The 22,967-nt window shown below is 44.9% G+C and overlaps 1 protein-coding gene across 1 annotated transcript in view; it reads right to left on the bottom strand.

The window, feature by feature from the left end:
- Nucleotides 1-22,967, bottom strand: part of CDH4 (cadherin 4) — a 427,411-nt gene that overhangs the window by 5,198 nt on the left and 399,246 nt on the right. Inside the window, exons 9-13 of the mRNA XM_051803474.1 lie at nucleotides 18,403-18,588; nucleotides 12,737-12,990; nucleotides 9,228-9,370; nucleotides 4,718-4,951; nucleotides 3,425-3,658 (exon numbers count right to left, since the gene is read on the bottom strand). Coding sequence (XP_051659434.1) covers nucleotides 3,425-3,658; nucleotides 4,718-4,951; nucleotides 9,228-9,370; nucleotides 12,737-12,990; nucleotides 18,403-18,588 — 1,051 coding nt within the window. The remainder of the gene's footprint in view (nucleotides 1-3,424; nucleotides 3,659-4,717; nucleotides 4,952-9,227; nucleotides 9,371-12,736; nucleotides 12,991-18,402; nucleotides 18,589-22,967) is intronic.

Here is a 22,967-nt window from a genome sequence, read left to right as displayed (position 1 = left end):
GCAGAGATAGCTTTGCAGAACAAGGGAGAGCAAATCTGGTAGCACACAGCCAAGCTCCTCAGGCATCAGCATCTGCATGCCAGACTTGGCTAATCTCTCTCAGTACAGTAACAGGGACAGATGAACAGTTCTTGAATCATGAGAAATTTTTCCCTTCTTGAACAGCTTTACCCACAGGGAACACTGGCTCACTGCTCCACAATCTCACCCTCCAAAGGGCCACATGCATCCCAGGGGCTGTGTGCTCCCTGGGAATTACTGCATGGAAGTCGATATGGGAACTGAAGTCTCCATTAACATAAGGCAGCCAGACCTTGTCTTCTTCAAGAACCTGTTAATACGTTCGTTTTCATTCTCGTACTCAGTAGCTGCAAATAATGTAATTAAAAATGAAATTAAGCCTGGGCAGCTGATGCAGTTACACCTCCCACTGTCTGCTTTCCCCTCCATTCTCCATGCAAACCCCACAACAAGCTGCAAAAGTGGCAATCTGCAGGAGAAGGGAGCGATGGGTGGACAGTGGAAGTGGGAACGTGTGGCCCAGGCTCATTTCACCTGAGTCAATCCTCAACTGTGCCAAACCACTGCAGCCAACACAAGCAAACCCAGGCAGGATGTGAGATCCCAAACTTGGTGGTTTTCAGCTGAGAGCAGACCCCGGGAATAGGGCTGGGCAGCCCAGCCTGCAGCCCCTCCACGGGAGGAGGTGGTTAGGAGTTCTTCCTCCCAGCACCAAAGTGTTTATGCCCAACAGGAATTCAGTGAAGTGAGAGGAAAAGGACCGGGCAGCTCATTACTGCCATTGTGTGCCAACTGGCTGCCATCCCTGCCTGCCAGCCAACAGAATTGTTTCCAGATAGTTCAGCATTTCTTTAAGGCTTATCCCACATCTATTCAAGATAGAAAAAAAGAAAAGGAAAGAAAATGTAACTCTTATCTGCAGTATAAAACCTCAGCTATTTAGCAGACTATTGAAGTCCCTTTCTCGTTGTTCCTTTTCAGGTCTCTCACAACAAGATACCTGACTGGTCCACAAAGACAATATTATAATGGCTACCGAGGTTTATCTTTTTATTTCTTTTTTTTTTTTTTTTAAATGATACTTTTTTCATGCACTTGTGGAAAAAACTGTGCCATTAACGCCTTTACAGCTACCTTGGAAAAAAAAAAAAAGACCTTCAGAGTGTCAATGGTGGATGTAGTGCACTCTCCTTCCTTTTATTCACTCTGCAGAATGGGAAGTGCTATTACTGCTGTTAGACCCATTTTCACTCTGCATGTAGTTTTCCTTGAAATCTATTGTCTTCACCTTTCACAATTTTTTACTGCATTGCTCTTCTAAATGTGTTATTTGTGCAGCTAATACATCAGGTAGCAAGAAGAAGAAAAAAAACCTCTTTGAGCAAAGGTAAAGGCAGAAGCTTCCTTCACAGGAGCAATCTTGGATCTGTCCCCTTGCTGCTTCTTCCTTTTAAAGTCATCAAACTTTGACCTGCTGACTCTAAAATGGACAAATAGCACAAAAAAATCCCACATCTGCCTTTTTCTAGGCTATTGTTTAGAGGTCATGATATGACACGGATAGAAAGGAGGCAAAACACTGGGAGGATGTAACAGTAAAACTGCTCATTGCAAATTACATTTTTCATCACTGATACAGTGCTTTGCAGCTCTTGAAGATAAAAAAAAAGTCAATTAGAATTACAATGAATGTAAAAATAAGCTTTTGTAATAAAAACCGTAATTTAAAATGGGATAATGTATCTGAAAATGGAAAGAGGAATCTCTTAAATCAAATGTCCTTCAGCTGAAGTTAATTTCAGTCAATAGGATTTTCAACTGTTTTAAATCGTATTTTAGCACTGGATTTATACAAGAGCAGCAAAAAGAAGACCTGTGTTTAATCACTTCTGCGGCTCCAGTGCAAACTTAAGCACACTCCCCAGTGTACTGAAGGTGGTGGGGCTGATGAACACTATGTCTTCATCTGGGTGTGAATTCACCACAACACCCCCTTTGCTGAAGGGAGCAGCCAAAGCATTTTTCTACTGGGACCCCACACCCAATGAAGGACAGGAATTGCCCATCATGGCTGGGCACAGGGATGCTTCCATGGGCTTGGCTGGGCTGGGTGAGGAGTGGGGTCTGCACAAACCCCCTGTTTCTTGCTCACTCTCCAGCCTGATCCAGTAGATCAATTACAAACCAATACATTCCCCTCACCAGCCCAGGAGGGTGGATGTTTGCCCAGGGATGACCCATTCTCCTCATGTACCACACCATGTCCCCGTTAGGTGACATTTGTAGCATACGTTGCTCTGTCTGCTCTCTGTTTAAACACATTGGGGGGAAATATTAAATGTGATTTAGTACCATAACTCCTATTAGCTTTAATGAGAGTCTCATGGATTCATCCTGTGTTTCTTGATGAATATTTACCTCATTGTACATTTCAGCTCTTGTTTTTATCTATTCCTACTGTGCCAACTGCTGCTTGATGTTATAATGATATCATTTTTATTTTTAAGTGTGTGCACACATGGCTATTGGTAATGCTCAGGACAAACAGCATTGCTGGGTAAAAGGGATAGTTTTGCCTCAAGCAAAGGGATGGCCACCCCTTCTCTGTGATCCACCCCCAGCCTTCCATTGCTCCTGACAAACTGGGGATTCTTCCTCTAAAAACACTCACAATCCTCCAAGATTGACCAATCTGAAGTAATTTTACAGGCAATGGGAATACCTATCGTTGTTCTTTTCCTTGGAACAACCAGAAAACCACAGTCCCTCTGCAAGTGACTAGCCAGACTCTCATAACCAGTGACAACCAGTATATCCATAGCCAGCCAGGGACCTGAGAGCTATGGGGGTGTCTGCAACAGGATTTTAGAAGAGTGCATCACCTTTTCCTGTAAAATGTGGAGAATCCTATCACACTACCTACCTACAAGTTGCTGTCAGGTATAATGAGTTTTTAAAGCTACTCTAAGTCTTAGAAAAACAAGTCTGATGCAGGCAGAGCTCATTTTGCTGATGGTGAAGGAGGTTCGAATGCAGATGTGTGAACCAATCCCACAGCCCAAAGCCCAGGGATCTGTCCTCTGCACAGAGCTTCAAAAATACCAGCCCATAGGAACAGGACAACAGGCAACAGGATGGGAAACAAGAAGGAGGGTAGATTTAGAGTAGGTATTAGGAAGAAATTCTTTACTGTGAGGGTGTGAGGTAGTAGCACAGGTTGCCCAGAGAATCTGTGGCTGCCCCATCCCTGGAAATGTTCAAGGCCAGGTTGGATGAGGCTTGGAGCAACCTGGTCTAGTGGAAGGTGCCCCTGCTCATGGCAGGAGTTGGAACGAGACAATCTTTAAGGTCCCTTCCAACCCAAACCATTCTGTGATTCCATGTCAGCCCCTGTGGCACTTACTCAGTAAGATGATGATGCAGATCAGGATGGCAATGATGGCCCCCGTGCCCAGCCCTGCAGCGGCCACGGCCCCGATGGTGGTGCAGTCGCCGTTCTCGTCGCAGGGACACACCTTCACCTTGATGACAGAGGTGTTGTACAAGGGGGGGTTTCCTGAGTCTGTCACGATGATGGGCACATCATACACACCCGCCTCCAGGTACATGATCCGTAAACTGAGCTGGGCATAATCACCTGGAGACACCAAGAGGGACAGACAGATGACAGACACTGGTAGAGCCTTGCAGCCACACTTGTGCAGGCTCCTCTGCTAGAGCAGAGTCCTGAAGAAGAGGTTCTCAGCAACACACCCAGGGAGGACAGCTTCAGACTTCTGCCCTAACAGTCTGGCCAACAACCAGCCTGTTCTTTGCAAACTACCGTGTGTTTTCACTGCTGCACTAACCTACCTTGGTGCCATTTGCAAATCCAGTTGCCTGTGTTCAAAATGGCATCAAATGCAAATAGTAACACATGGATAATGCTCCCTGAGGCTGGGCTGACCCTGGCCACTGTGCAGGTTCTGTTTTCACCCACCCTCCCACCTCAGGATTTTTGGGAAGCCCATTGCCCATTGATGACACGCTCAGCCAGGTAATCCCACTGTGATACAGGGATTGAGACCTGAGCTGTGAGGGTACAAGCTGTTGCCCCTGGTCTGGCAACAGACCTCAGCAAGAGCAACCAGCTATGAAGCCAAAACCAGCCCATAACTCCATGATATTTTCCATCCTCTGCTGAAACTACCAATAAGCAGAGCAATTAGGGCCATTTGTGGTTGTACGCTGCAATATAAAAATCCTTCACATACTGGTAATCTTCACACTTACCTAGCCCTCCTGGTTCCATGGTAAATTAAAAGGCTGCCTTTATGCAATTATGGTCAGAGAAATGAACATTGATCCTGATTGTGGCTTATGACAATTACACTGGAGGAACATAAGGAAGACTGATAATAGCTTTTTTCCCCTTGGCCATTATGGATGATTTATACTCTGTTCACCACTGATAACTGTTCATAATTATGAACTGCATTAAAAAAAGCCAAGTGCCAAGGCTCTTAGAGTTATGCTGCAGGTCTGATACAAATCATTCCTGATTAACTATCTTGTCTATAATGTCAGCCATAATGCGCTTTAAAAAACAAAAATCGGATAAAAAAAAAAACTAGCAAAGTTTGGAAGTTGGAAACCGCACGTGGCCTCATTAGTGAACGAGAGCCCAAATGTCCTCAGGATTGCCTGCCCCATTTACCATTCAGCCGTGTTATGGTCCAGTTCTTCCTCACCGCAGATGGCACACTTGGCAGCTCGAAGACGAAGGGCCCGACGTTTGGATCGATGTCAGCGTCCGCGGCTGTGATGTTGATGACATTCAGGTTTGGCTTTTCACAGATCTGTGCCTCCTTTGGCAGGAGCTCGGGAGCGTTGTCGTTGATGTCAATTAGGTAGATCTGCAGAGTGCCAGTGCCGCTGGCGGGGGGGATACCTGCATGGGGGAGGCAGAGCCAAACACGGACCCGTGGCCATCACTCGGGAAGCAGCGGGATCAACAACACCACGGACCAGCCCCCTCTCTGCCTTCCCATTTCAATAAACCAGGCTATTCACCTTCTCTCCTTGGACCTTATTAGGGACATACTGCACTTTCATGGTCCCTTGCTTTATGAAGTATTATTAAAACTTCCCCAAGCCTCCTAATGTTGTTTTTCATTCCCGCAGAAAGTGGAGGTTGAGTCCTGCAGATCTGGAGCCTACAGCAACGTCCTTAGTCAAACTAAAATTACAAGCAGGTGATGCCAAGCTGCTCCTGCAAATCTTGGTAATGGCTGTTTTGAAGAAGAAAAAACATTAGAAAGATAGCTGACGAGAGGAAGAAGAGGGCTTGGAGGGGAAAAAAACCTCAAGTAGTATAAACTTTTGGTCAGCATTTACTGTAGCAGCTGCTGGCCAGTTACAGATTTGCAGACCATTACACTGCTTCAAAGAAAGCCTGACTGTCCAGCATGTCCCACATCCAGCTCCAACTTTAGTGGTGAAAGGCCCTTGTTGGCAGCCTACAGTAAGACTCAACCACCAGCGAACACGTTGGGTGATGCCACTGACCCCCACAGCAGCTGATGTCCCAATATACAGTTCTCCATCCTCTCTACATCTGTTCCAACCAGCAGAGATTCTGCAGCACAGCAGTCCTGGTCCTCCAGCCCCTTCTTGACGGAGAGCCAAATTTGTCTGACTAACGACCACTTAAACAAAGTAATACCTGTCCTGGCAGGACAGAACAGCCTTCCCAGAAATGGCTCAGTATTTCTCACTTCTCTCCCCACACATTTCTCTGGCAGCTCTGTGTTGGCCTGCTCACTGCCTGCCTCCCTTCTCAGGCAGCATTGCTTCAGCAATTATTTTTTAAGTATCTATTTTCAGTCCTGGCTTTTCCTCCCAGTGTTAGACACAAAGCTACACAAACCACTTCCCCACCAGAATTCTGCTTCCACAGACTTTCCTTCCTACATTTCTTTCTCCATTTCCCAAGGGAGCCTTGAAAATTCTGAAGGAGCCTTGGAAATGCTTCTTTCATGGTTCCCACATAAGTTTTTCAATCACTGATCTCATCCTTTCATCTAGCAAGCACGGGGGTAGGTGCTTACCCTCCAAAACAATGTCTTTTGATCAGCCTTGAAAGGTTATGGAGGGACAGACATCATCAGGACACTGGGGCTGAACATGAAAACTGACTTTCAGGATGAAGCAAAGTGATTTTAGTGCTTTCACATTACCCAGAATATCTTCTGGGATAAAAGCAAGGCTCCCACTGTAACCTCTGAGACAAACTGAACACAAACCCTCAGTCCTGAGAGGCACTAACTGGCACGTGGCTGAAATAACCTGCAATTGCTGCACATACAAATGCAGTTTTGTTGGGCTATTGAGTATTGTTGGGCTCTGTGTCCTGGTACTTTTGTTTCTTTGTGCTCCTGAGTGCACTTCTGGGGCAGTTTCAGGAAAAATGAAAAGCAAACAATTTTTTAAATGGCCAAGTGGGACCATGGAACATTTCACATTATTTCAGCTGTCTTATGTGGAGAGAGTAGGGACATAGATAGAGCAGGTACTGATATAAAATGAAGGATCCTTTGATTTTATGCTCGAGAAGAGGACTACCATCACACCCCTCACTCCAGAGGAGAAGCCGGTCTGCTCCCTGAAATTAAGACTGAAATACTAATGACAAAAGAAAGAGGAAAAAACAACCTCTACATATACATTTAACTTTTGCATTCTCCTTCACTGCCTTTTTCACAGTGCCAGAGCCCACATTCCCACAGAAAGGTATAAGCCAAGGTTTTCACCTTCAGCTGCAAGCAGGAGTCACTCCCATCCTGCCTGTGCAAAAATTTCTAAGGAACTTGGGCCACTGTCCCGACAAATCATGGCAGAAATGAAGTAAGCTTGCCTGTGGCTGACCAGCATCTTCCTGTCATTGAGTGCAGAAAAGCAGGAATATGCTCTCAGCCTGTTTTCCTACAGTACTGGGCCCCATGGGTGAATTCCCATGAGGTCCTCTGATACCGAGGAAGGGGCAGGAACCTCCTTCCTTCAGACAGACTCTCTCTCCCCTATTCAGCTTCTTATTTCATGAAATCTGTTGGAATATGATATATTTAAGTTCTGTGAGCTTCACTGTGAGATTGGCTGAAGGGTTCAAACACTGCCAGGCTCCACACTTGTGGAGACACAGTGTGATCCAAAAGACTCTCTCTCCTGGGAAAGCAGGTTAAAACTGTGCTGCCAATTAGGATTCCCCTTTTACCCCCTTGCATTGCAGCCAAGACTTTTTCTAAAGTGAGTATCTTTGCACTGTAACCCAGGGAGAGAAGGAGAACATGTCCAAGGAGTATTTGGCTAAACTTCTTTTTTTCTGTGTACTGAGAAGCAAAAAGAACTTCAAGGAAAGAAGGCACTGCTGCTTCCTCAAGAAAGAAAGAAAAATCCCCACCAAAACCCTTGACTCAAACCCTTTCTTTGATGAGTATGTGATGCTGGAGAACCTGGAACTTGGGAGAAATGTGGAAAGAGTTTATTAGCCTAGATGAAACTTTAGCTGTTATCTGAGCACTCTAGACAGAATTTTAAATAAGGTGTTGCTTTATGTGCATTTTAATGGCTGCAATATACCAGTGATAGATTAATTTTTCAGACTAAAGAGATTTATCTAGGTCCTCACTTTCTGAGCTGCTGAATGATGGATGGATGTGGAGGTGCTGATGCACTGCAGCATCAGCACCGAAGCCAAGGAAAGGGGTTAACTCCACATCACATGGTACTAAGTGCCCAGGATTTGCAAGGTCAGATGATGAGGATTTGGTTGATGGGTTCAAGCTCTACCACTGCTTTTGTGAACAGCCTTGGCCAACTCATTTGACCTGTTTTACCCCGTGGCTCTTGCAGGTGACCACCACTAGACCAGCTTGAGAATATTTCAGATTTCGCTGCCCTGGCTGCCTTCATGGAGGTGAAGCTTAAGATGGGGCAGTGGGACCAGTCCTACCATTCATGGTACACAGAAGGGGTAAAATGCACTTCTTGGTACAGCTCCTCAGCCCTGAAACTCTTCCAGGAGTTTCCCTTGCCCCTGTGATGCAATGACTGAAGTGATGTGTGGAATCCCAGAGGGAGGAAGTTTTCATTAGCCCTGCAAGCACCACCATATCAGCTCATAGTAGCCATGGCACCTCCAGCCTGAGGGATGACAAGATCTAACACAAACACTGCCCTGAAAGCACCTACAGAGTTTGAGCAGTATACAAAGGTGCTCACAGCCAAAGCCAGACTTAACTGTGCTGCTGAAGGATGGCTCTGGTTTGAGTGAGTGCTCAGCACCCTGCAGCAGGAAGGTCAGGGCGGGAGAGGGGAAGGAAGGCCCTCTCCTTGCCCTGGGAAACTCCTGAGCCCTTGACAGAGCCTTTTCCAGCTGGAGGAACTGATGAATGAAATACCAGCATGGCCACATTTAGGTATGGTTAGCAGAATTTAACAGCTTCTCCTAAACAGAATTAGGAGGAGAAATACAGGGCAGCAGCAATGGGCTGCTTGCCTTGAGTGAGACCAGTGTTGAGGTCCTTAGTGCTAATTTGACCAAAAAGCACTGAGTGATCTTAATGAGTAGAGAAGAGCAAGCTTTAACAGGACTTCTCCAAGAGAGAAGACACTGACTGGTCTCAGTGGCTCTCGTGATAAAGCACACCAGCACCCAGATGCTCTGATGGTGGTTGCACATTTCAGGAATGGTAGTGGCAAGAAAGTGATCAGCTCCGATGACAGACAGACAGACAGACAGACAGTTCAACAGGTGGGTTTATTTTTAATACCCTCCTGCCATCCCCCTGCAATTATTTCTGGTTTCCTGATGGAGGGCTTCCTGAACGCTCTGATCAGTGCCTCTGGGACGATTACCAGGACTGGCGTGCTCGGCAGCCCTGGCAGTGCACATCCCTTTGATATTTTTTTTTAAGTTCAGGCTACACCGCTACACTGAACTCCCCAAATCGATTTTCCATTTGTCCTCCCTTTCCCTTAATAACACTCTCCGTATACTGTGCACATTTAATTTACTCCAGCAATTTCCCGTCCCACTTTCACATTTTTGACCATAAAAACCTGGGAAAAAGATAACTTATACTGACAACTCTGTCAGGGCATCATTTCTCTTAATGCATCACATTAGAGTCTTATTGAAGCATGAACAATGTGAAGCCTGGGCTCACCGTTGTCAGCCGCCAAGAATGTGGCCTCGTAGACATTATTCTTAATGTAGTCTGACTCTCGATCAAGGACAGCAGCAGTAGTGATCTGACCATTTGTGGCATTAATGTTCAGCCAGTTTGCAGGATCTGACAGCTTAGAGTATCTACAGAGAAAGGAAATAAATACATGGCAGTCTTTTCACTGACATACCCTTAATATTGCTCGAGATAACGGTTTTTCTGGACTCCTGACCTGTGATTCGAAGGACCTTTGGATAACTGGTTTTGTTGACAAACACAATGCTTAATTGAGTATATGGGTTTTGACCTTTGCAATTATTCAATTTCTTTCGTTTTAAAGGTTTTCCTTTCCACTGTGTGCCACTTACATGCCAGCTTCTGCTGCCAGGAGTGGCCATAGCCCGAGGTCTCTGCAGCTAAGGAGAAATGGGGTCTGCAATGACCATTGCATTTGTATGCCTCAGTTAGAGGATGGATTCCTGTGCTCTCCTTCTCCTGATCTTGCCCTTCCTAAAATAAGTATTGCTTTAAAGTCAAGGATGTTCCTGTTTTCTGCCTATGAACAACAGTTTGGGAATACCACACTGGAAGAATGCCGGCTTTCAGGCCACTCTTTTGTATCAGAATTGCATCCTCATCAGCAATTGCCTTGGGGACACTAATCAGACCTCACAGCTGCACTGAGATGTGGACTCAAGGGTGAAGCAACTTCAGGCCTGCTCTCCTGCAACATTTTTATATGTTCCTGAAATAGCAGGAAGATGATCGCATGCATGTGGGAGGTTTGAAGAGAGCAGCAACAAGGAATTCCCTTGGCAGTCCTCAGTTATCCCCAGGGCTGGAGGGACTAGTTGCCTCCCAACTACTCAGTCAACTCACAGCCCATATCTGTTCATGCCCTACGGAGCCAGCTTTGACCATGGTTTGTTTTGGGCAAACTTTTTCCGTGTTCTCCAGATCAATGTGTTCTGTTCATCTTTCTCCCTTGTTTTCTTGCTTTATTCATTGCTCTTGATTTCTGCCTCTCAGTTTTGTGCAGTTTGAACTGAGATGGACCATTACTATCCAACTGGAAGCTAATAAATGGCTGAACTATAAATGACTGAAATAAGCAAACAAAAGCTGAGCTTGTTTCATGGCTAACTCAGACCTGCTGATAGTTTTATATAATTTTTTTGTAGTTAGATACGCAGGTGAGAGCACTAGCAGCTTCTGGTGAATATCCCTTTCCAGAAATGGGCTGTTTGAAGCAGAAATTCATAGGGAAACTTGAGCTGCATCAATCCATGTGAGCAGGAAAGCAACACCCAGCTGCACAAGCCCCTGCCAAAGGAAAGAATTACATTTTATGGAGCTAGACTCTTTGGGATGTTTTCATTTCATTTTAATACCACTGCTGTGAGGCTCCTGTCCTTTTTCTGCTAAATGACCAGGGATCCAGTTTCAAAGCTGACTTTGTGAATGTATCTGTGGCTAATGAGGATAACTTGAGGTGTGACAGTGGCCATGCCAAGCTGTGCCTCACTGGAGATGCTCCTGCTTCCTTATCTTCTATTTGTAAAAACTCTATTTCATCAAAGACTATTTAGAGAGAGACTGAAAATTGTAAGCAAGGCTCTAGCAGCTGGATCAGCTCTGCAGAGTGCTTATCATGGATCTGTATAGGCTTAGCTTTTTGGGTATATTTTTTCCTAACTCACCAATGCCAAATGTGAAGTAAAAAATAAAATATCCTTTGCATAGCTCACAAAGACAGGACCCCAAAAATGCCCCACTGCTTCTTGCAAAGCCTGGGTATTGGCTGTCCTGATGCAACAGGAGAGAGATTGTATTGGGTTTGGAAATTAAGTGCTGGTGAATACACAAAATGTGTGTCCTGGAAGCCCTAGGAAAGAAACAATTCAAGTAACTGGCTGTTCTTATTCCCAGAAAGTCCTACAAGACCCTACACATGCGATGACAGGAACGGCAGGTGCTCGTTTGGATTACAGATCACCCACCTCCACCTGAGAGGGAGCACTCAATCAGAAATGAGCTGCTCTCTCCTCTGAAAACCAGCCTTGGTACAGACATCAGGGAAATAAGGACCCTTCAAAGGCCAATATTTCAAAAAGAACCTAAGAAAAATGGGCTTGTTAGTTAGGATGGTCTCTCTCCTCCAAAGTCACAATACTTGTCTAAAGACAACAAGATGAGGCAGTGAATAAACTATCATTTCCTAGACCAGACAGCTCTGTGCCAGGTGAAATATTTCAAACTGTTCCTGACACAAAATGTCACAACTGATGTAAGTTTAAGTGGCCTCAGCTGTGGTCACATCGTCTACTCAGGTTTTGCTAAAAATACTGCAGTCCTTACAGGCTGGGAGTAAAAAAGAAACAAATTTCTATGGATGTAGAAGTATCCAAAAGCAGGAAATGCCATTTCCCGTCTGCACAGACAGACCTGAAATAATTGTGGAAGTGTCACAAGGACTCTTATTTTCACACACACTTTTCTGCCAATTATTTCCCAGTGGGAAGGCGTGTCAGTCTCACTCGTGGATTCAGTCCCCTGTCTGCCCAGGTGGGGCAAAACAGAGTGAGTGACACCCTCCCGGTCACAGCACAGACTAAAAGTGCTCTTCAAATGCTTAGATCTGACTTTTATGAAGCTAAAATTTCGCCAGCTAAATCCCCTTCATAGGGAAAGCAGCTAAGGAGGAGGTTGTGTTTGGCAGCTTGTCTGAAGAGAAATGGAAGGTCAGAACAAATTGCACTTACTGAGAGCAGGGAAGGGCTGCTGGGGAGCTTTAGTGAGACACAGACCAAGTGCCAACGGCTTGTGAATGGGTGTGTGACTGCTCAGGCAATACTCAACTATATGACACCTTAAAAGCCTGCCCAGCAGCTGTTTGTAACCTCGCCAGCCTTGCACTGACAGCTCTTCTCCCGCTGCACTTTTAAGCCAGGCTGAACCTAAATCCTCTGAAAGCAACACAAGGCATGGTTAAAAATCCCAGCCATTCCCTTCGAAAATCCAGGCCTAGCTCTTTCTGTGCCTCAGTTTCCCCACCTGAAAAACAGAAATAACAAAGCTGCCTTTTTCTAAACCTCTGTGTTTATGAAGTGCACAAACAACACAGGTCAGAGCATCCTGGGCAAGGCAGAGATAAAGGGCACAGTGCAGTCCTGACCTCTGTAACAAGTCAGGAACCTCTTGTTATCAACTGCTTCATTTGAAGGTGTGATCTGCCCTATGGCAAGCCAGCAACATGGGATCCAACTCTGTCTGCCCTCCCAGACCCAGCTGCTCAGAGTCTGGCTTATCTGGAGCAGGAAGGATTGTGAGTTTACAGGCTTGCAGGATACTCTGGAAGCATCCGACTGCAGGTGCCAGTCCCTGCCAGGCATTTCATTCATATCACATCAGTTAGTTTGGAAATTAGCTTTCAGCTGCTTGGCTCCCCAGACTTCTGCAGCTGAACCCCCCACCTGTACAGGAGTGCCCTGGGCTGCCTGGTGTCCCACCTTACTGCCTGCTGCATGAAGCGATCGGGATCCACCGCTGAAAACGTTGTCAGGACTGTTCCTGTTGGCACCCCTTCCTCCAGCCTGATTAACTTGTGGTTCGTTGGGAAATACGGTGCTTCGTTGACATCTGTGACTGAAATGGTGACTCCTGCTGTCGACTGGAAGGACATCTGGATGCCACTGGCCAGGGGAGCTTGGTTTGATACCATCACTGTCAGCATGAAAGCTCTGTTCATCTCGTAATCGACTGCCTAAAACAAACAAACAAGCAAGTATAGAGCCAAGCAGAGAACGAATTCTACCTTCTGGCTGAAAGCTGCAACATTAGAAGGCAGATATCAAAGTTGTTGCCTCATCTTGTTTCCTCCTGAGCTCAGTTCTTTTGAAGGTGCAAATCCAGACCAGTTTCAATCCAGTGCAGAATTTGGCCTTCCAGTGTTTGAAGGGTCAAAAATAAAACAAAATCCACAAAGGAAAAATTTCAAACAGCAGGGAGGATTTGCCCTGTTTTTCGTTCCAATGCTAAGTGGTTTCCAAAAGAGAACCTTCCTGTGAGAGTGGAGCATCAAATGAACAAAACCACCCAGGGCTGCTCTCATGCAACAGGTGGAGCCTGTTAAGAGGGATGGGACGGGTACTTAGCAGTGCTATTAGCACTGAAAACTGCTGACTTTGTAACTAGGATGGTCTATGCGGACCCATGAGCCTGAAGGGTCTTTATTTTCTCTCTTAAATGAGTTTACAAGCAACGGTGGAGCTGCCAGGAACAACGCCTGGCCTGGTTAAGCAGGTGGTCCTTCCAGTGGGATCTCTGGTCCTCCTGCAAGGCACCTCCTTATCCCCCGAGGTTTCCTGCACACTCCTACAGCTGGGTATTGCTGCTGGGAGGTCACAGATCTCTCCTCAGCAGGCACATGAGGAGGATGTGTCTCGGGAGCCAGACGAGTGAAAAGCCTTTGCTGGCACGACTGACTGAACCCAGTATAATAATAATAATTTCTAAACCATCCCACTAATTATTACGAGGGAAGTTGCTAATCATCTGCCAGGGAGGCTTGAGTTATGCAGGATCACACCTCTGCTTGTTAAAAAACGCTTTGCCGTGATTTATAAATTTAGAAGCATAACCACTCTCCCTAATACCTTCTCCAGCGCTGAGTCTGCAAAGCAAACACTCAGGGTGTAAAACACCACTGACTTCGGCAGGGCTGGGCTCATTTACATCAGCAAGATCTGGCTGCCATGTCCTGTTTAATACCCAGTGTTGTCAGGAGAGAAATCAAATCACAGGAGGCTACACGAGAGAAACAAATTTCAGGGGCAAGAGGTAAAACAGCGGAATCTCTATTCGATTGAAGTGCAAATGTTCCCATTGCTAAATGATTTCCTGACAGGCAGGGCCAACATTTAATAAATAAAAGGAAGCATAAAGATTCCCAGTACACCCACCCTTGCTGACTCACAGACTTGTACCGCATTCAAAAATGATGCATTGTAAAAGTTCCCAGTTAAACACTGTTCAAGGCCTTGAAACAATTTGACTAATGTGTTTCCTCAATTTCTTTTCACAACCCTCAAATTTATACTCCTACAATATTAATTCTCTCTCTTTTTTTTTTATACTGGCCTGTTTGCTAACCTGCCCACAGCCAGTCTGCACCTCCTTCCCCACAGGGGCTCAGAGGGAGCAAGGGGGCTGAGATCAGCAGCTCCATGGGGAATGATGTGGGAAACTCCAAGCTGCTGATGCTCAGAACAACACTGACCACACACACCTCTGCTAGGATGTGGCCTGATACAACATAGTGTTTTTTTCCTCCCCAAAATGTAGAGCTGTTTACTCAGATTCTTCCTCTCTCTTCTGGGAGCAACAAACCCAGGGCTGCAGAAAAGCCATGCAGGGAGCAGGGTTGCACTGGGATCACCCATCCCATCCAGGAGCCATAAGTGTCACGTGCTGGCACATGATGGTACAGTGTCCACCACACTTCAGTCCGCAAGACAGAGCTGGTCTGACTCCATCTCTTCTGTGCCCATCTGAGTCCTATTTCACGCAGTTTTGTTGAAAAAAAAAAAAAGTAAAATCAAGGTCCTGTGCTGTCCTGGCAGCATTTGTGCTATTGACTCCTGTGGGACAGCAGCCCCTTGAGGCAGACATAGTCCAGCCCTAAGGCAGAAGTTCTTTCACACCATAATAAAAAATTTCTACCAGAACAGTTCTTATTTCTGCTCCCTAAAACCGCCTCCCTCTGAGGATAATAGGACACAGGGCACCCTGTGTTCTTCACAGCTCTCTAATCCCTTCTGCCTCCCTGCATCTCACTGATAAAAGCTGCATATTGTACACTCAACGTGGCTTTAGGGACATGGTGCACTTGGCATTGCTAGGTTAACAGTTGGACTTGATGATCTTAAAAGTATTTTCCAACTAAAATGATTCTCTGATTCTATGACAACAGGATCCTGAAAAAGCCCACAGGGTCGCTGCATTTGGGACAAGGACCTGGACACTTGGGACAGTGTTGGAGTGTTGCCTGCTTTTTACTTTCATGTCCAAGAAGCACTTGACACGAAATTAAAAAGCAGCACTTTTGCAGATACCCCTTGTTGGATGTTTGTTATGGCACAAGCGGTTGTGAAATATCCCCCTGGAGATGCTGCACATCCTCCTCCTTCACGAGCATCTCCGACCTGGATGCAGCAGCGGGATACCAAGGGCTTGCCACGTGTCCTCCTTTTCTCAAGGTACTTTTAACTGAAGTGAACAAATTTGCCTGATGTTGTAGTTGAGGCAAATAATAACTGAAGCTTCGGCAGCATCTCCATTAGAAATTCACAGCTCTGATCCATGCAGAGTTTATAATAACATTTTACTTAGCTGGCTGCCACAGGGCAGCCACTGCTGCTCTGGGAGATTGTCTTCAGACTCTGTGGTGTCTCATCTGAGTGGGAAGTTTCTCTCTCCCCTTGATCAAGGTTTTCTTTGAAGATTATGGTCTTGCACAGTTATAGAAATGGTTTGGAAAGGCGAGAACAGAAAAGGGAAATGTTATACTTTTGGTGATCAGATTGGAGCTGCAGATGGGGTTTTGCTGAGGGTAGCTGCCATATGGCCCCCATGAGCATCATCTGAACTCCAAAGGGCTTTTTGGTTTGGAAACATTTCTGGCTCTCCATTTCAGGCCCCCAAATTCTAGTGAAGTGGTGGGATTCCTCACAGAACACCCTTCTCTGCTCTGTTGCTGTGACTGCTGTGGCCCAGACACAAGCCCCTTTGCTTGCAGCAGCAAGTAGTTACATGTAAGCAGCTTTAAAGAGCCACATTAAAATCCAGCCATGTAGGGTCTGTAAATAAATGGTTCATCACTTGACTTAATTTTTTACCTGTGTTTTCAACCTACATCAGTAATCAAACCAGCAAGACACTGCTCCTACACTGCGAAGAACAAGCTCTGACTGGCCACCCAGGCTGACGTGCGTACATCACCCAGATCTTTAAGCATATTCACTTATTAATAGAGAACAAAATATTTCAAAGAAGAGGGTGGAATCCTAAGAGTCTTCCCTTCTTCACCATGAAAATTTAATCACAAGCAATTTCGCTCATTCTCCTTGCTGAAAATACACCAAAAAGCCTCCTGGCTTGACAGGGGTAGGAAACTCTGGGCACCCAGGAGGATCAGGTGAGGTGAGATAGTGAAGACATACAGTGCAATTTCAAGCTCTGAGCTCAACTTGACAAGATGGGATTTTCATGTGGTTCTCTGCATTGTGATCTCTGTGGGTTACACAGCAGTGGAAAGTCAACACCAGCATCAGTGGTGTCTTGACAAATCTGCCCAGTGTTTTGCCTGCAAGTCCTGAATAAGGGATGGTTCATTATGCACAAGTCCTTGTGCAGCAGTGATGATCATGCAAATCCCCTGTTGTTCACTTTGAGGTGCCTTCAAACTGAAGTCCTGACACTTTGCTATATTAAAAATAAGGGGTCCTCCTCTGTTTGCAATGAAAACATTGGCATTTTGATTTCAGACTGGCTGCTGATGTCAATGGAAGCTAAATTCTAGCATTTTACTTTATTGAGTATTTTCTGTTTAAGCAGAACATATAGAGATATGGATATGTGTACACTTAAACACATATATGCACCCACATACACATCTAGAGCTACTGCTAAGCTTGAAGAGGTTTTGTAATGTTGTACCAGGTAAGGCTGTCAACCATCATTACAGAGCAATAAAGAGTGATAAATAAAAGGACCCTGCCGAAATACCATCTGGCAGGTAAGATGATGTCTCCCTTGAAGTTTCAGTAAAGCAACATCTGCAGACACACACACACATAGCCTAAGGGTCAGACAACAGGACAGGCTCACAAGCTCACACATTCCTACCAGTGTAACCTCACTGGCATTTCACTGATGTCATTTTTCCTAATACCCAAACTGTGCACATTAGGAATGACTGCAACTTGTTTAGCTAATAAGAGGGAAGCAGAGCTCTTTTTTCAACAAAGAGCTATTCTTAAATCACATTGCTCTTTAAACATTAGCATTTCATCCTAAGTTTCTGATTAAAACTTTTTGTTAGAGAAGGCCAGACTTATCAGAAGATGCTGGTTTTATCCATCACAGTGGGTATTATCCTTCCCAGGTGCAGTGCACAGTCTTGTGCAGCTCCTACATATCACAACAGCCTATGTGTGATGTCTTTGCTTTTTTCTGTAGTTAGAGGGAGCATCCACAGGCATCTTATCTGGGAAGGGCTTCAGTGAATGCTGAAGGGATCCAGTGATGTTCTGGCTGTGTGTAATGACTGCAGAAACACTCCCTGGCCTCAGAAACTGAAAGAGAAGCGAATGCTCAAGTGAAGATAAAGTCATGTTCTTTGGAAGTAGGGAAGGAAACACAATTTGATACTTGCTGCAGATACCTTGAGGCTTCCAGCTCTTGTAGGGAATGGAGGGAAGAAGGGATGGTGGATATTTACAGCCTTATTTCTCAGAGTTTTTAGACAAGATCCTCTGCTGATCTAACCTAGGGGGTGGCTTTCACTTGAGTGGAGCTATCCTGAGCTGAGGGTTTGTCCCACACTGTGTGTTTATCACTTAACACTAGGAAAAGGAAAACTTCTCTAAATTTTTTCCTTCCAAGCAACTCAGTCAGAGGGAAAATCTCCTTTCCTTCTGTTACCAGAAAACTCACTCCTCCTGATATCTCCCCTGCACTCCCTGCTTTCACAGAGGATCACTCGACTGAGCCCTGCAGTGAAACACTACCCCTGATTCACAGCAAAACAGGGCTTTTCTGGCTCAAGAAGGGCAAGGCTGCACAGCCCAGGTCTGTTCCCTCTTACAGTGCTCAAAGAGCTAAGCAGTAGCAGGAGGTGGAAGTCAGGCTTGGGTGTTGGGAGGACCCTTCAGCATGTGAGGCTTTTTGAAAGCTCATGGTGGGCTGGGCTGAGGTGGGAAACCCAGAACCAGGGCCATATGCTTGAAGTGAGACTATTCAGGACTCCTGCACAGAGAGATGAGAAACAACAGATCCAAGCACTTATCTTTCCAGGTAGAGAAGGCATGAAATAACTTCAGGTGCCTGGCAATGCATGTAGCCTTAAGTAGCTGAAAGGATGATAAACATGGATTTGCTTTGGCTTCCCCCTTACCTTCACCACAGTCACCATGCCCTCGTTGGTGACGGGGTCTGTCCGGATGGTGAAGTGGCCGGAGGGGTCCCCGCTGATGATGCGGTAGATGGCATTCCAGTTGGGGGAGTGAGGCTGGTCCCGGTCCATCACCGTCAGATTTGCCACCACAACCTCCACTCTGTTCTCAGGAACCTCTCCTGAATACTGCAAATAAAAGACAGGAGTGGTCACAGTGGGAGCTTTCTGTCCATCCTTGTGGCTATCTCCCTTCTCCCCTACGTCACCAGGCTGACTGGAAAACCTGTCCCATGGAGAGGACTGTGGGGTTATAGGTAACGAGCAACACATCTCTTTCTCACATCCCTTTTTTCTGGTCTTCCTATTTTTTTTTTAACTGTGAATACTTTCCTGAACCCTTCAAAATCTAGTTTCACCTCTCAGCCCTGCTATCACACAGTCACTGCACAAGCTTCAGCAAATGCTCCAAGGAAGGAAACAAAAAAGTGTTCTTGATATGCTTGTTCAGTTATAGCAACGAGAGAGTTAATTGTCAACAGCAGGGGAAAATGGCAGACTAAAATGTCTAAATTTTTTAGGATGACTATGTCCCTTTTTCCCAAGGTATTTTGCCTCACTCAGATTTCAGTGATGGCATTTTATTGCTTCTTCAGTGATTTTACTTCATTTTCCTTCTTTCTTGCCTTTGATTTGATTTTGTCTCATTATTTGAAGTGTTTCTTGTGATTTTGCCACAGCCTTTCCTGGTGCTTAATTCTCTCATTTAGCACTGATTTTTATGGAGCATGTCCTGTTCAAGCATATCCTGATACATTAGCTGCATTCTTTCCCGCTTTCCAGTCCCTGATTTATCACACGGCTGATCAGGGATCCTGGCCTGTGAATACTTCCAGTGTTTGGGGCTCAAAAGCTGCCAGTAAGACACATTCCCAAATTTTCAACTGTCCTCATCTCTCAGCATTGCCTTTTAGCAGCACTTGCAAATCAACACTCTGATTGGCATATGGCAAATTAAACACTGGGGAAATGCTGGGAGCGGCTGGCTCGGAGTCTGTAACCAAAATCCTGGCCCCAAACTGCAGGAGCAGAGCACTTCTAAAATCTGGCCTTTGGTGTGCACAAATGCCAGGTTGTGTAAATGATAATAAATCATTCCTTTGTTAGCACAAGAGTCTGTTTCCCCTGTAACCCATCTCCATCCATTGGTATCTTCCACTTACGGATGCCTATATTTAGTATATATTATTTCACCACTGACAGGAAAAATATTCAATCTGCCTTATGCTAATGTAAATTTAAATTTGCCCTTTAGTGGTATCCTGGATGGCATCTTGCCCTCTTTTCTATTATGCACCTGTCCTAAACAAGTTTTCATTAGTGAATGCAGATGGCATCTCTTTCCAGCCATGCCGAGTGGTGGGGAAGAACAGTGGGAAGCTGCAGGATAATTCTAATTCCAGTACCAGCTACAGCTCTTCTTTTCTCTTTATTTCCCATGATTTCACTTGTTCTTTACCCATTCTCTTGCCCAGTTTGGAGTCTCTGCGGCACACAGCTTAAGCACAGGAAATATATGGAAATTTATCAAAAGCCTCTTGAAACATCCATTAGATTATGTCATATGTACATTCTATTATCAACCTTGTCTGAAACCTGCTCCGAAGAACTGAAGGAGATTAGTTAAACAGGATCATATCTCCCTGAATCCACACTAGTTACTGCCCATTACATTAAATTAATGTTGTGGCATGGCTGCAATGACAAGCTGATGAGCACCCAATCTCTTTTAGGAGGTGGCTGCACTGATGACAACATAGTATCACACTGTAATTCCAAAGGAATTAAGCAATTTGTGAAACCACCTCAAATCTTTGACTCAGCATCTGTTTTATGCCCTGCAGAATTAACTCACCAAGAGTAAGCCATCGGGTGTATTTAAGATTTTTGAGAGGGCCAGTCCTACAGTCTGCTGAACACCTTTAGTAGGTCATAGCCCAGGTGCTGCCAACAAGTTTGGGTTACATGGAAAAGTCCCCCACAATCACCAACAGATTTTACAGCAGCTTCTCTAAGAGCCATCACAGCACCTCTTTTCAGCCCATAGTTATGAAGCTTAAGTGACATATTTTAAAATATGAGGTATATTAAAAATCATAAATACACAAGCACGTGCCAATATAAAGCCTGGAGGAAGATCACAACAGCCTATAGAGGTTTTCCATTAGGGTAAATACCACAATGCTCAGTATATACTGGGCAATCCAGGAGTTCAGCCAGTTGTTGACCTCTGTTAGGTATAGTTAGGAAATTATCAGTCCTAAGCAGCATTTAGACTGGACATTGCCTATTATGCTTACAAAGCAAAGTATTTTTCTGATGAGAACAGAGCATCTTCACTGGAATTAATGGAGCCATTCATAGCTATTCAGGGTGAGAAGGAAATCTTGGAGAGATGTGCTATGAAGAACAGAACAATTTTCATCAGCTACCAATAAGCAGCTACTGGGAACTCAAAGCTGATCCTGAATTTCCTCTTTCTCACACTCCTCCACAACTATTATTACAGGTAAATGCTGTAATGTGTATTGTCCACAATTGTCTTTACCTTTAATGAAATTAAGTAATGACAGTAAATTACACCTGCTAAAGGAAGGATGGCAGCACAAAGCTACCCACACTTCTTTAATGTCATTCCCTCCCTACCCTGGAGTAATTCAGATAATGAACATCTTTCACTATGCTGCTTTCCAGCATTCCCTCTGCTGTAAGTTCTCTTTCATAAGATTACAATTGATTTTCAAATAAAGAGAAGCATATCTATTTAAACAAGGTAAAACAATGGGCAACGGAGGAGCTGCTGGAGTAAACAGAAGATTGATAAAGCAGTGCTTGACCTGTACCTGTAGCATTTACTCATATTCTCCTGTATTTAATTTAGCTTCACTTTCAATGGTTGCATTTGAAGTCCTTAATTTCCAGAGTGCTTTCTAAAGACCATTCACCAGGATTTCTATGGCTGATTGTTACACACTTCGCTTCCCTTCTCAGATAAGGATTTGTTCTGAAACTAGCATGTTCTAAAATCCTTAAATTCTGTAGGATCTTTTTTCCTCCCCTCCTATAAAAGCCTGTGCTGGCAAAAGCCCTTCTCCCACTCCTCTGGATTTGGGCTGTCTGAAGTCATGTCTTGCTGAAAAGGTAATAATTCATTCTGATTTTTGGTCTGGTACTAAAATTGGTTAATCCCAGAGTTTGTCTTTCATCTCACTCGGACCTGACAGCACATAAACACACAGACAAATATCATTCTGGAGGAGAAAGGGATTGACATGGGGGACAAATGATGAATTCACACCATGACTTGACTTTGTGCAATAAATCTGGAGTCTGGTCCGTGAAGCCACGCACAGCCGAGTAAAACCAATTAGCTCACTGCAGCCACTCCCAGGGAGGCGCGGAATTGAGACAGATGAATATAAAGATTATTATTCAGGTTTCCTTCTAAAGGGAATTCCTTTTTTCCATTGTTCTTACTTTTTTTTTTTTTTTTTCTCCCTAGCTGGTTTTCCTGAAAAGCTGTGAAAGCAAAGACTTGTTCACATGAATGTCTGCAGAAAAGATCTTTCTGTCGTCTCCAAAATTTGCTAATGATGACGCAACATTTGTTCCAGGCAGCAGCAGTTTATGAAGGCAGAATTGCCTGGAGAAAAAGTGTTTCATGACCTATAGCTATGGATTAACGCAGAAGAATAAGGGCATCTCAGTCCTCTTATTAGACTTTGAGCCCTTCCCCTGACAGCTCTGACTGCTGCAAAGTGCTGAATCTTCTCTCTGGGTCCCTCAGGCTGAGAGAAACCGAAATGAGAGTGAAGGAGTGCACGTGTGCACGTGGTGGTGGGGAGTCCCATCCCTCCCCAGTTTCTGCTCCCAGCACTCAGAGGGCTGCACTTGCCCACACAAGCTGTGGGAGCAGCACCCAGCCTGAATACAACCCACAGCTCCTCCTGCTTCAGGGCATCCACCCAACCCCCTGCTGGCACCTCAGCCAAGGGTTTACCTTTTCCGCATGATATTTAACAAAGATGCTTGAATAGAAGGCAAATTAATAAACAACTGCGGTCTGGTTGCAGCAATCTGTGTAAAATGGGAAAAAAAAAGTGATGAAAATCTCCTAATAAATCATTAATTGTGATGTGCCTGCCCAGCCGCAGCACGGAAATAAGCAAATGCCATCCTAATTGATTGCTTCTTATTCCATCTTTATAGGCCTGCATTTTTTACTGTGGGGGTTGAATAAGCCCAGAGGTGTAAAAAACCTCTAGATTGTACTCTGTGTATCTGCCAACTTGATATTTAGATCAATAATCCTCTTTCCCCCCCCACCACTACTCCTACTACTGGTAATTTAGCTTTTCTTCCTAGCAGCCTAATTGCTGTTTTCTTAAGCCTTACTATCAATTCTCTGACCTTTAATTTCCAATATTGTTTGCTGTACGGATCACTGTGCTGGGGCTGCAAGTTATCCCAGCCCCTCTGCACAGTGTGGGTCAGACTTGGCTCTGAGC

The sequence above is a fragment of the Manacus candei genome, unplaced genomic scaffold (assembly GCF_025592945.1).
Source record: "Manacus candei isolate 608988 ecotype Guabito, Panama unplaced genomic scaffold, ASM2559294v1 h1tg000057l, whole genome shotgun sequence".
Lineage (NCBI taxonomy): Eukaryota > Metazoa > Chordata > Aves > Passeriformes > Pipridae > Manacus > Manacus candei.
The sequence above is the reverse complement of the archived record's forward strand: the minus strand, read 5'-3'. Positions and strand labels throughout refer to the sequence as shown.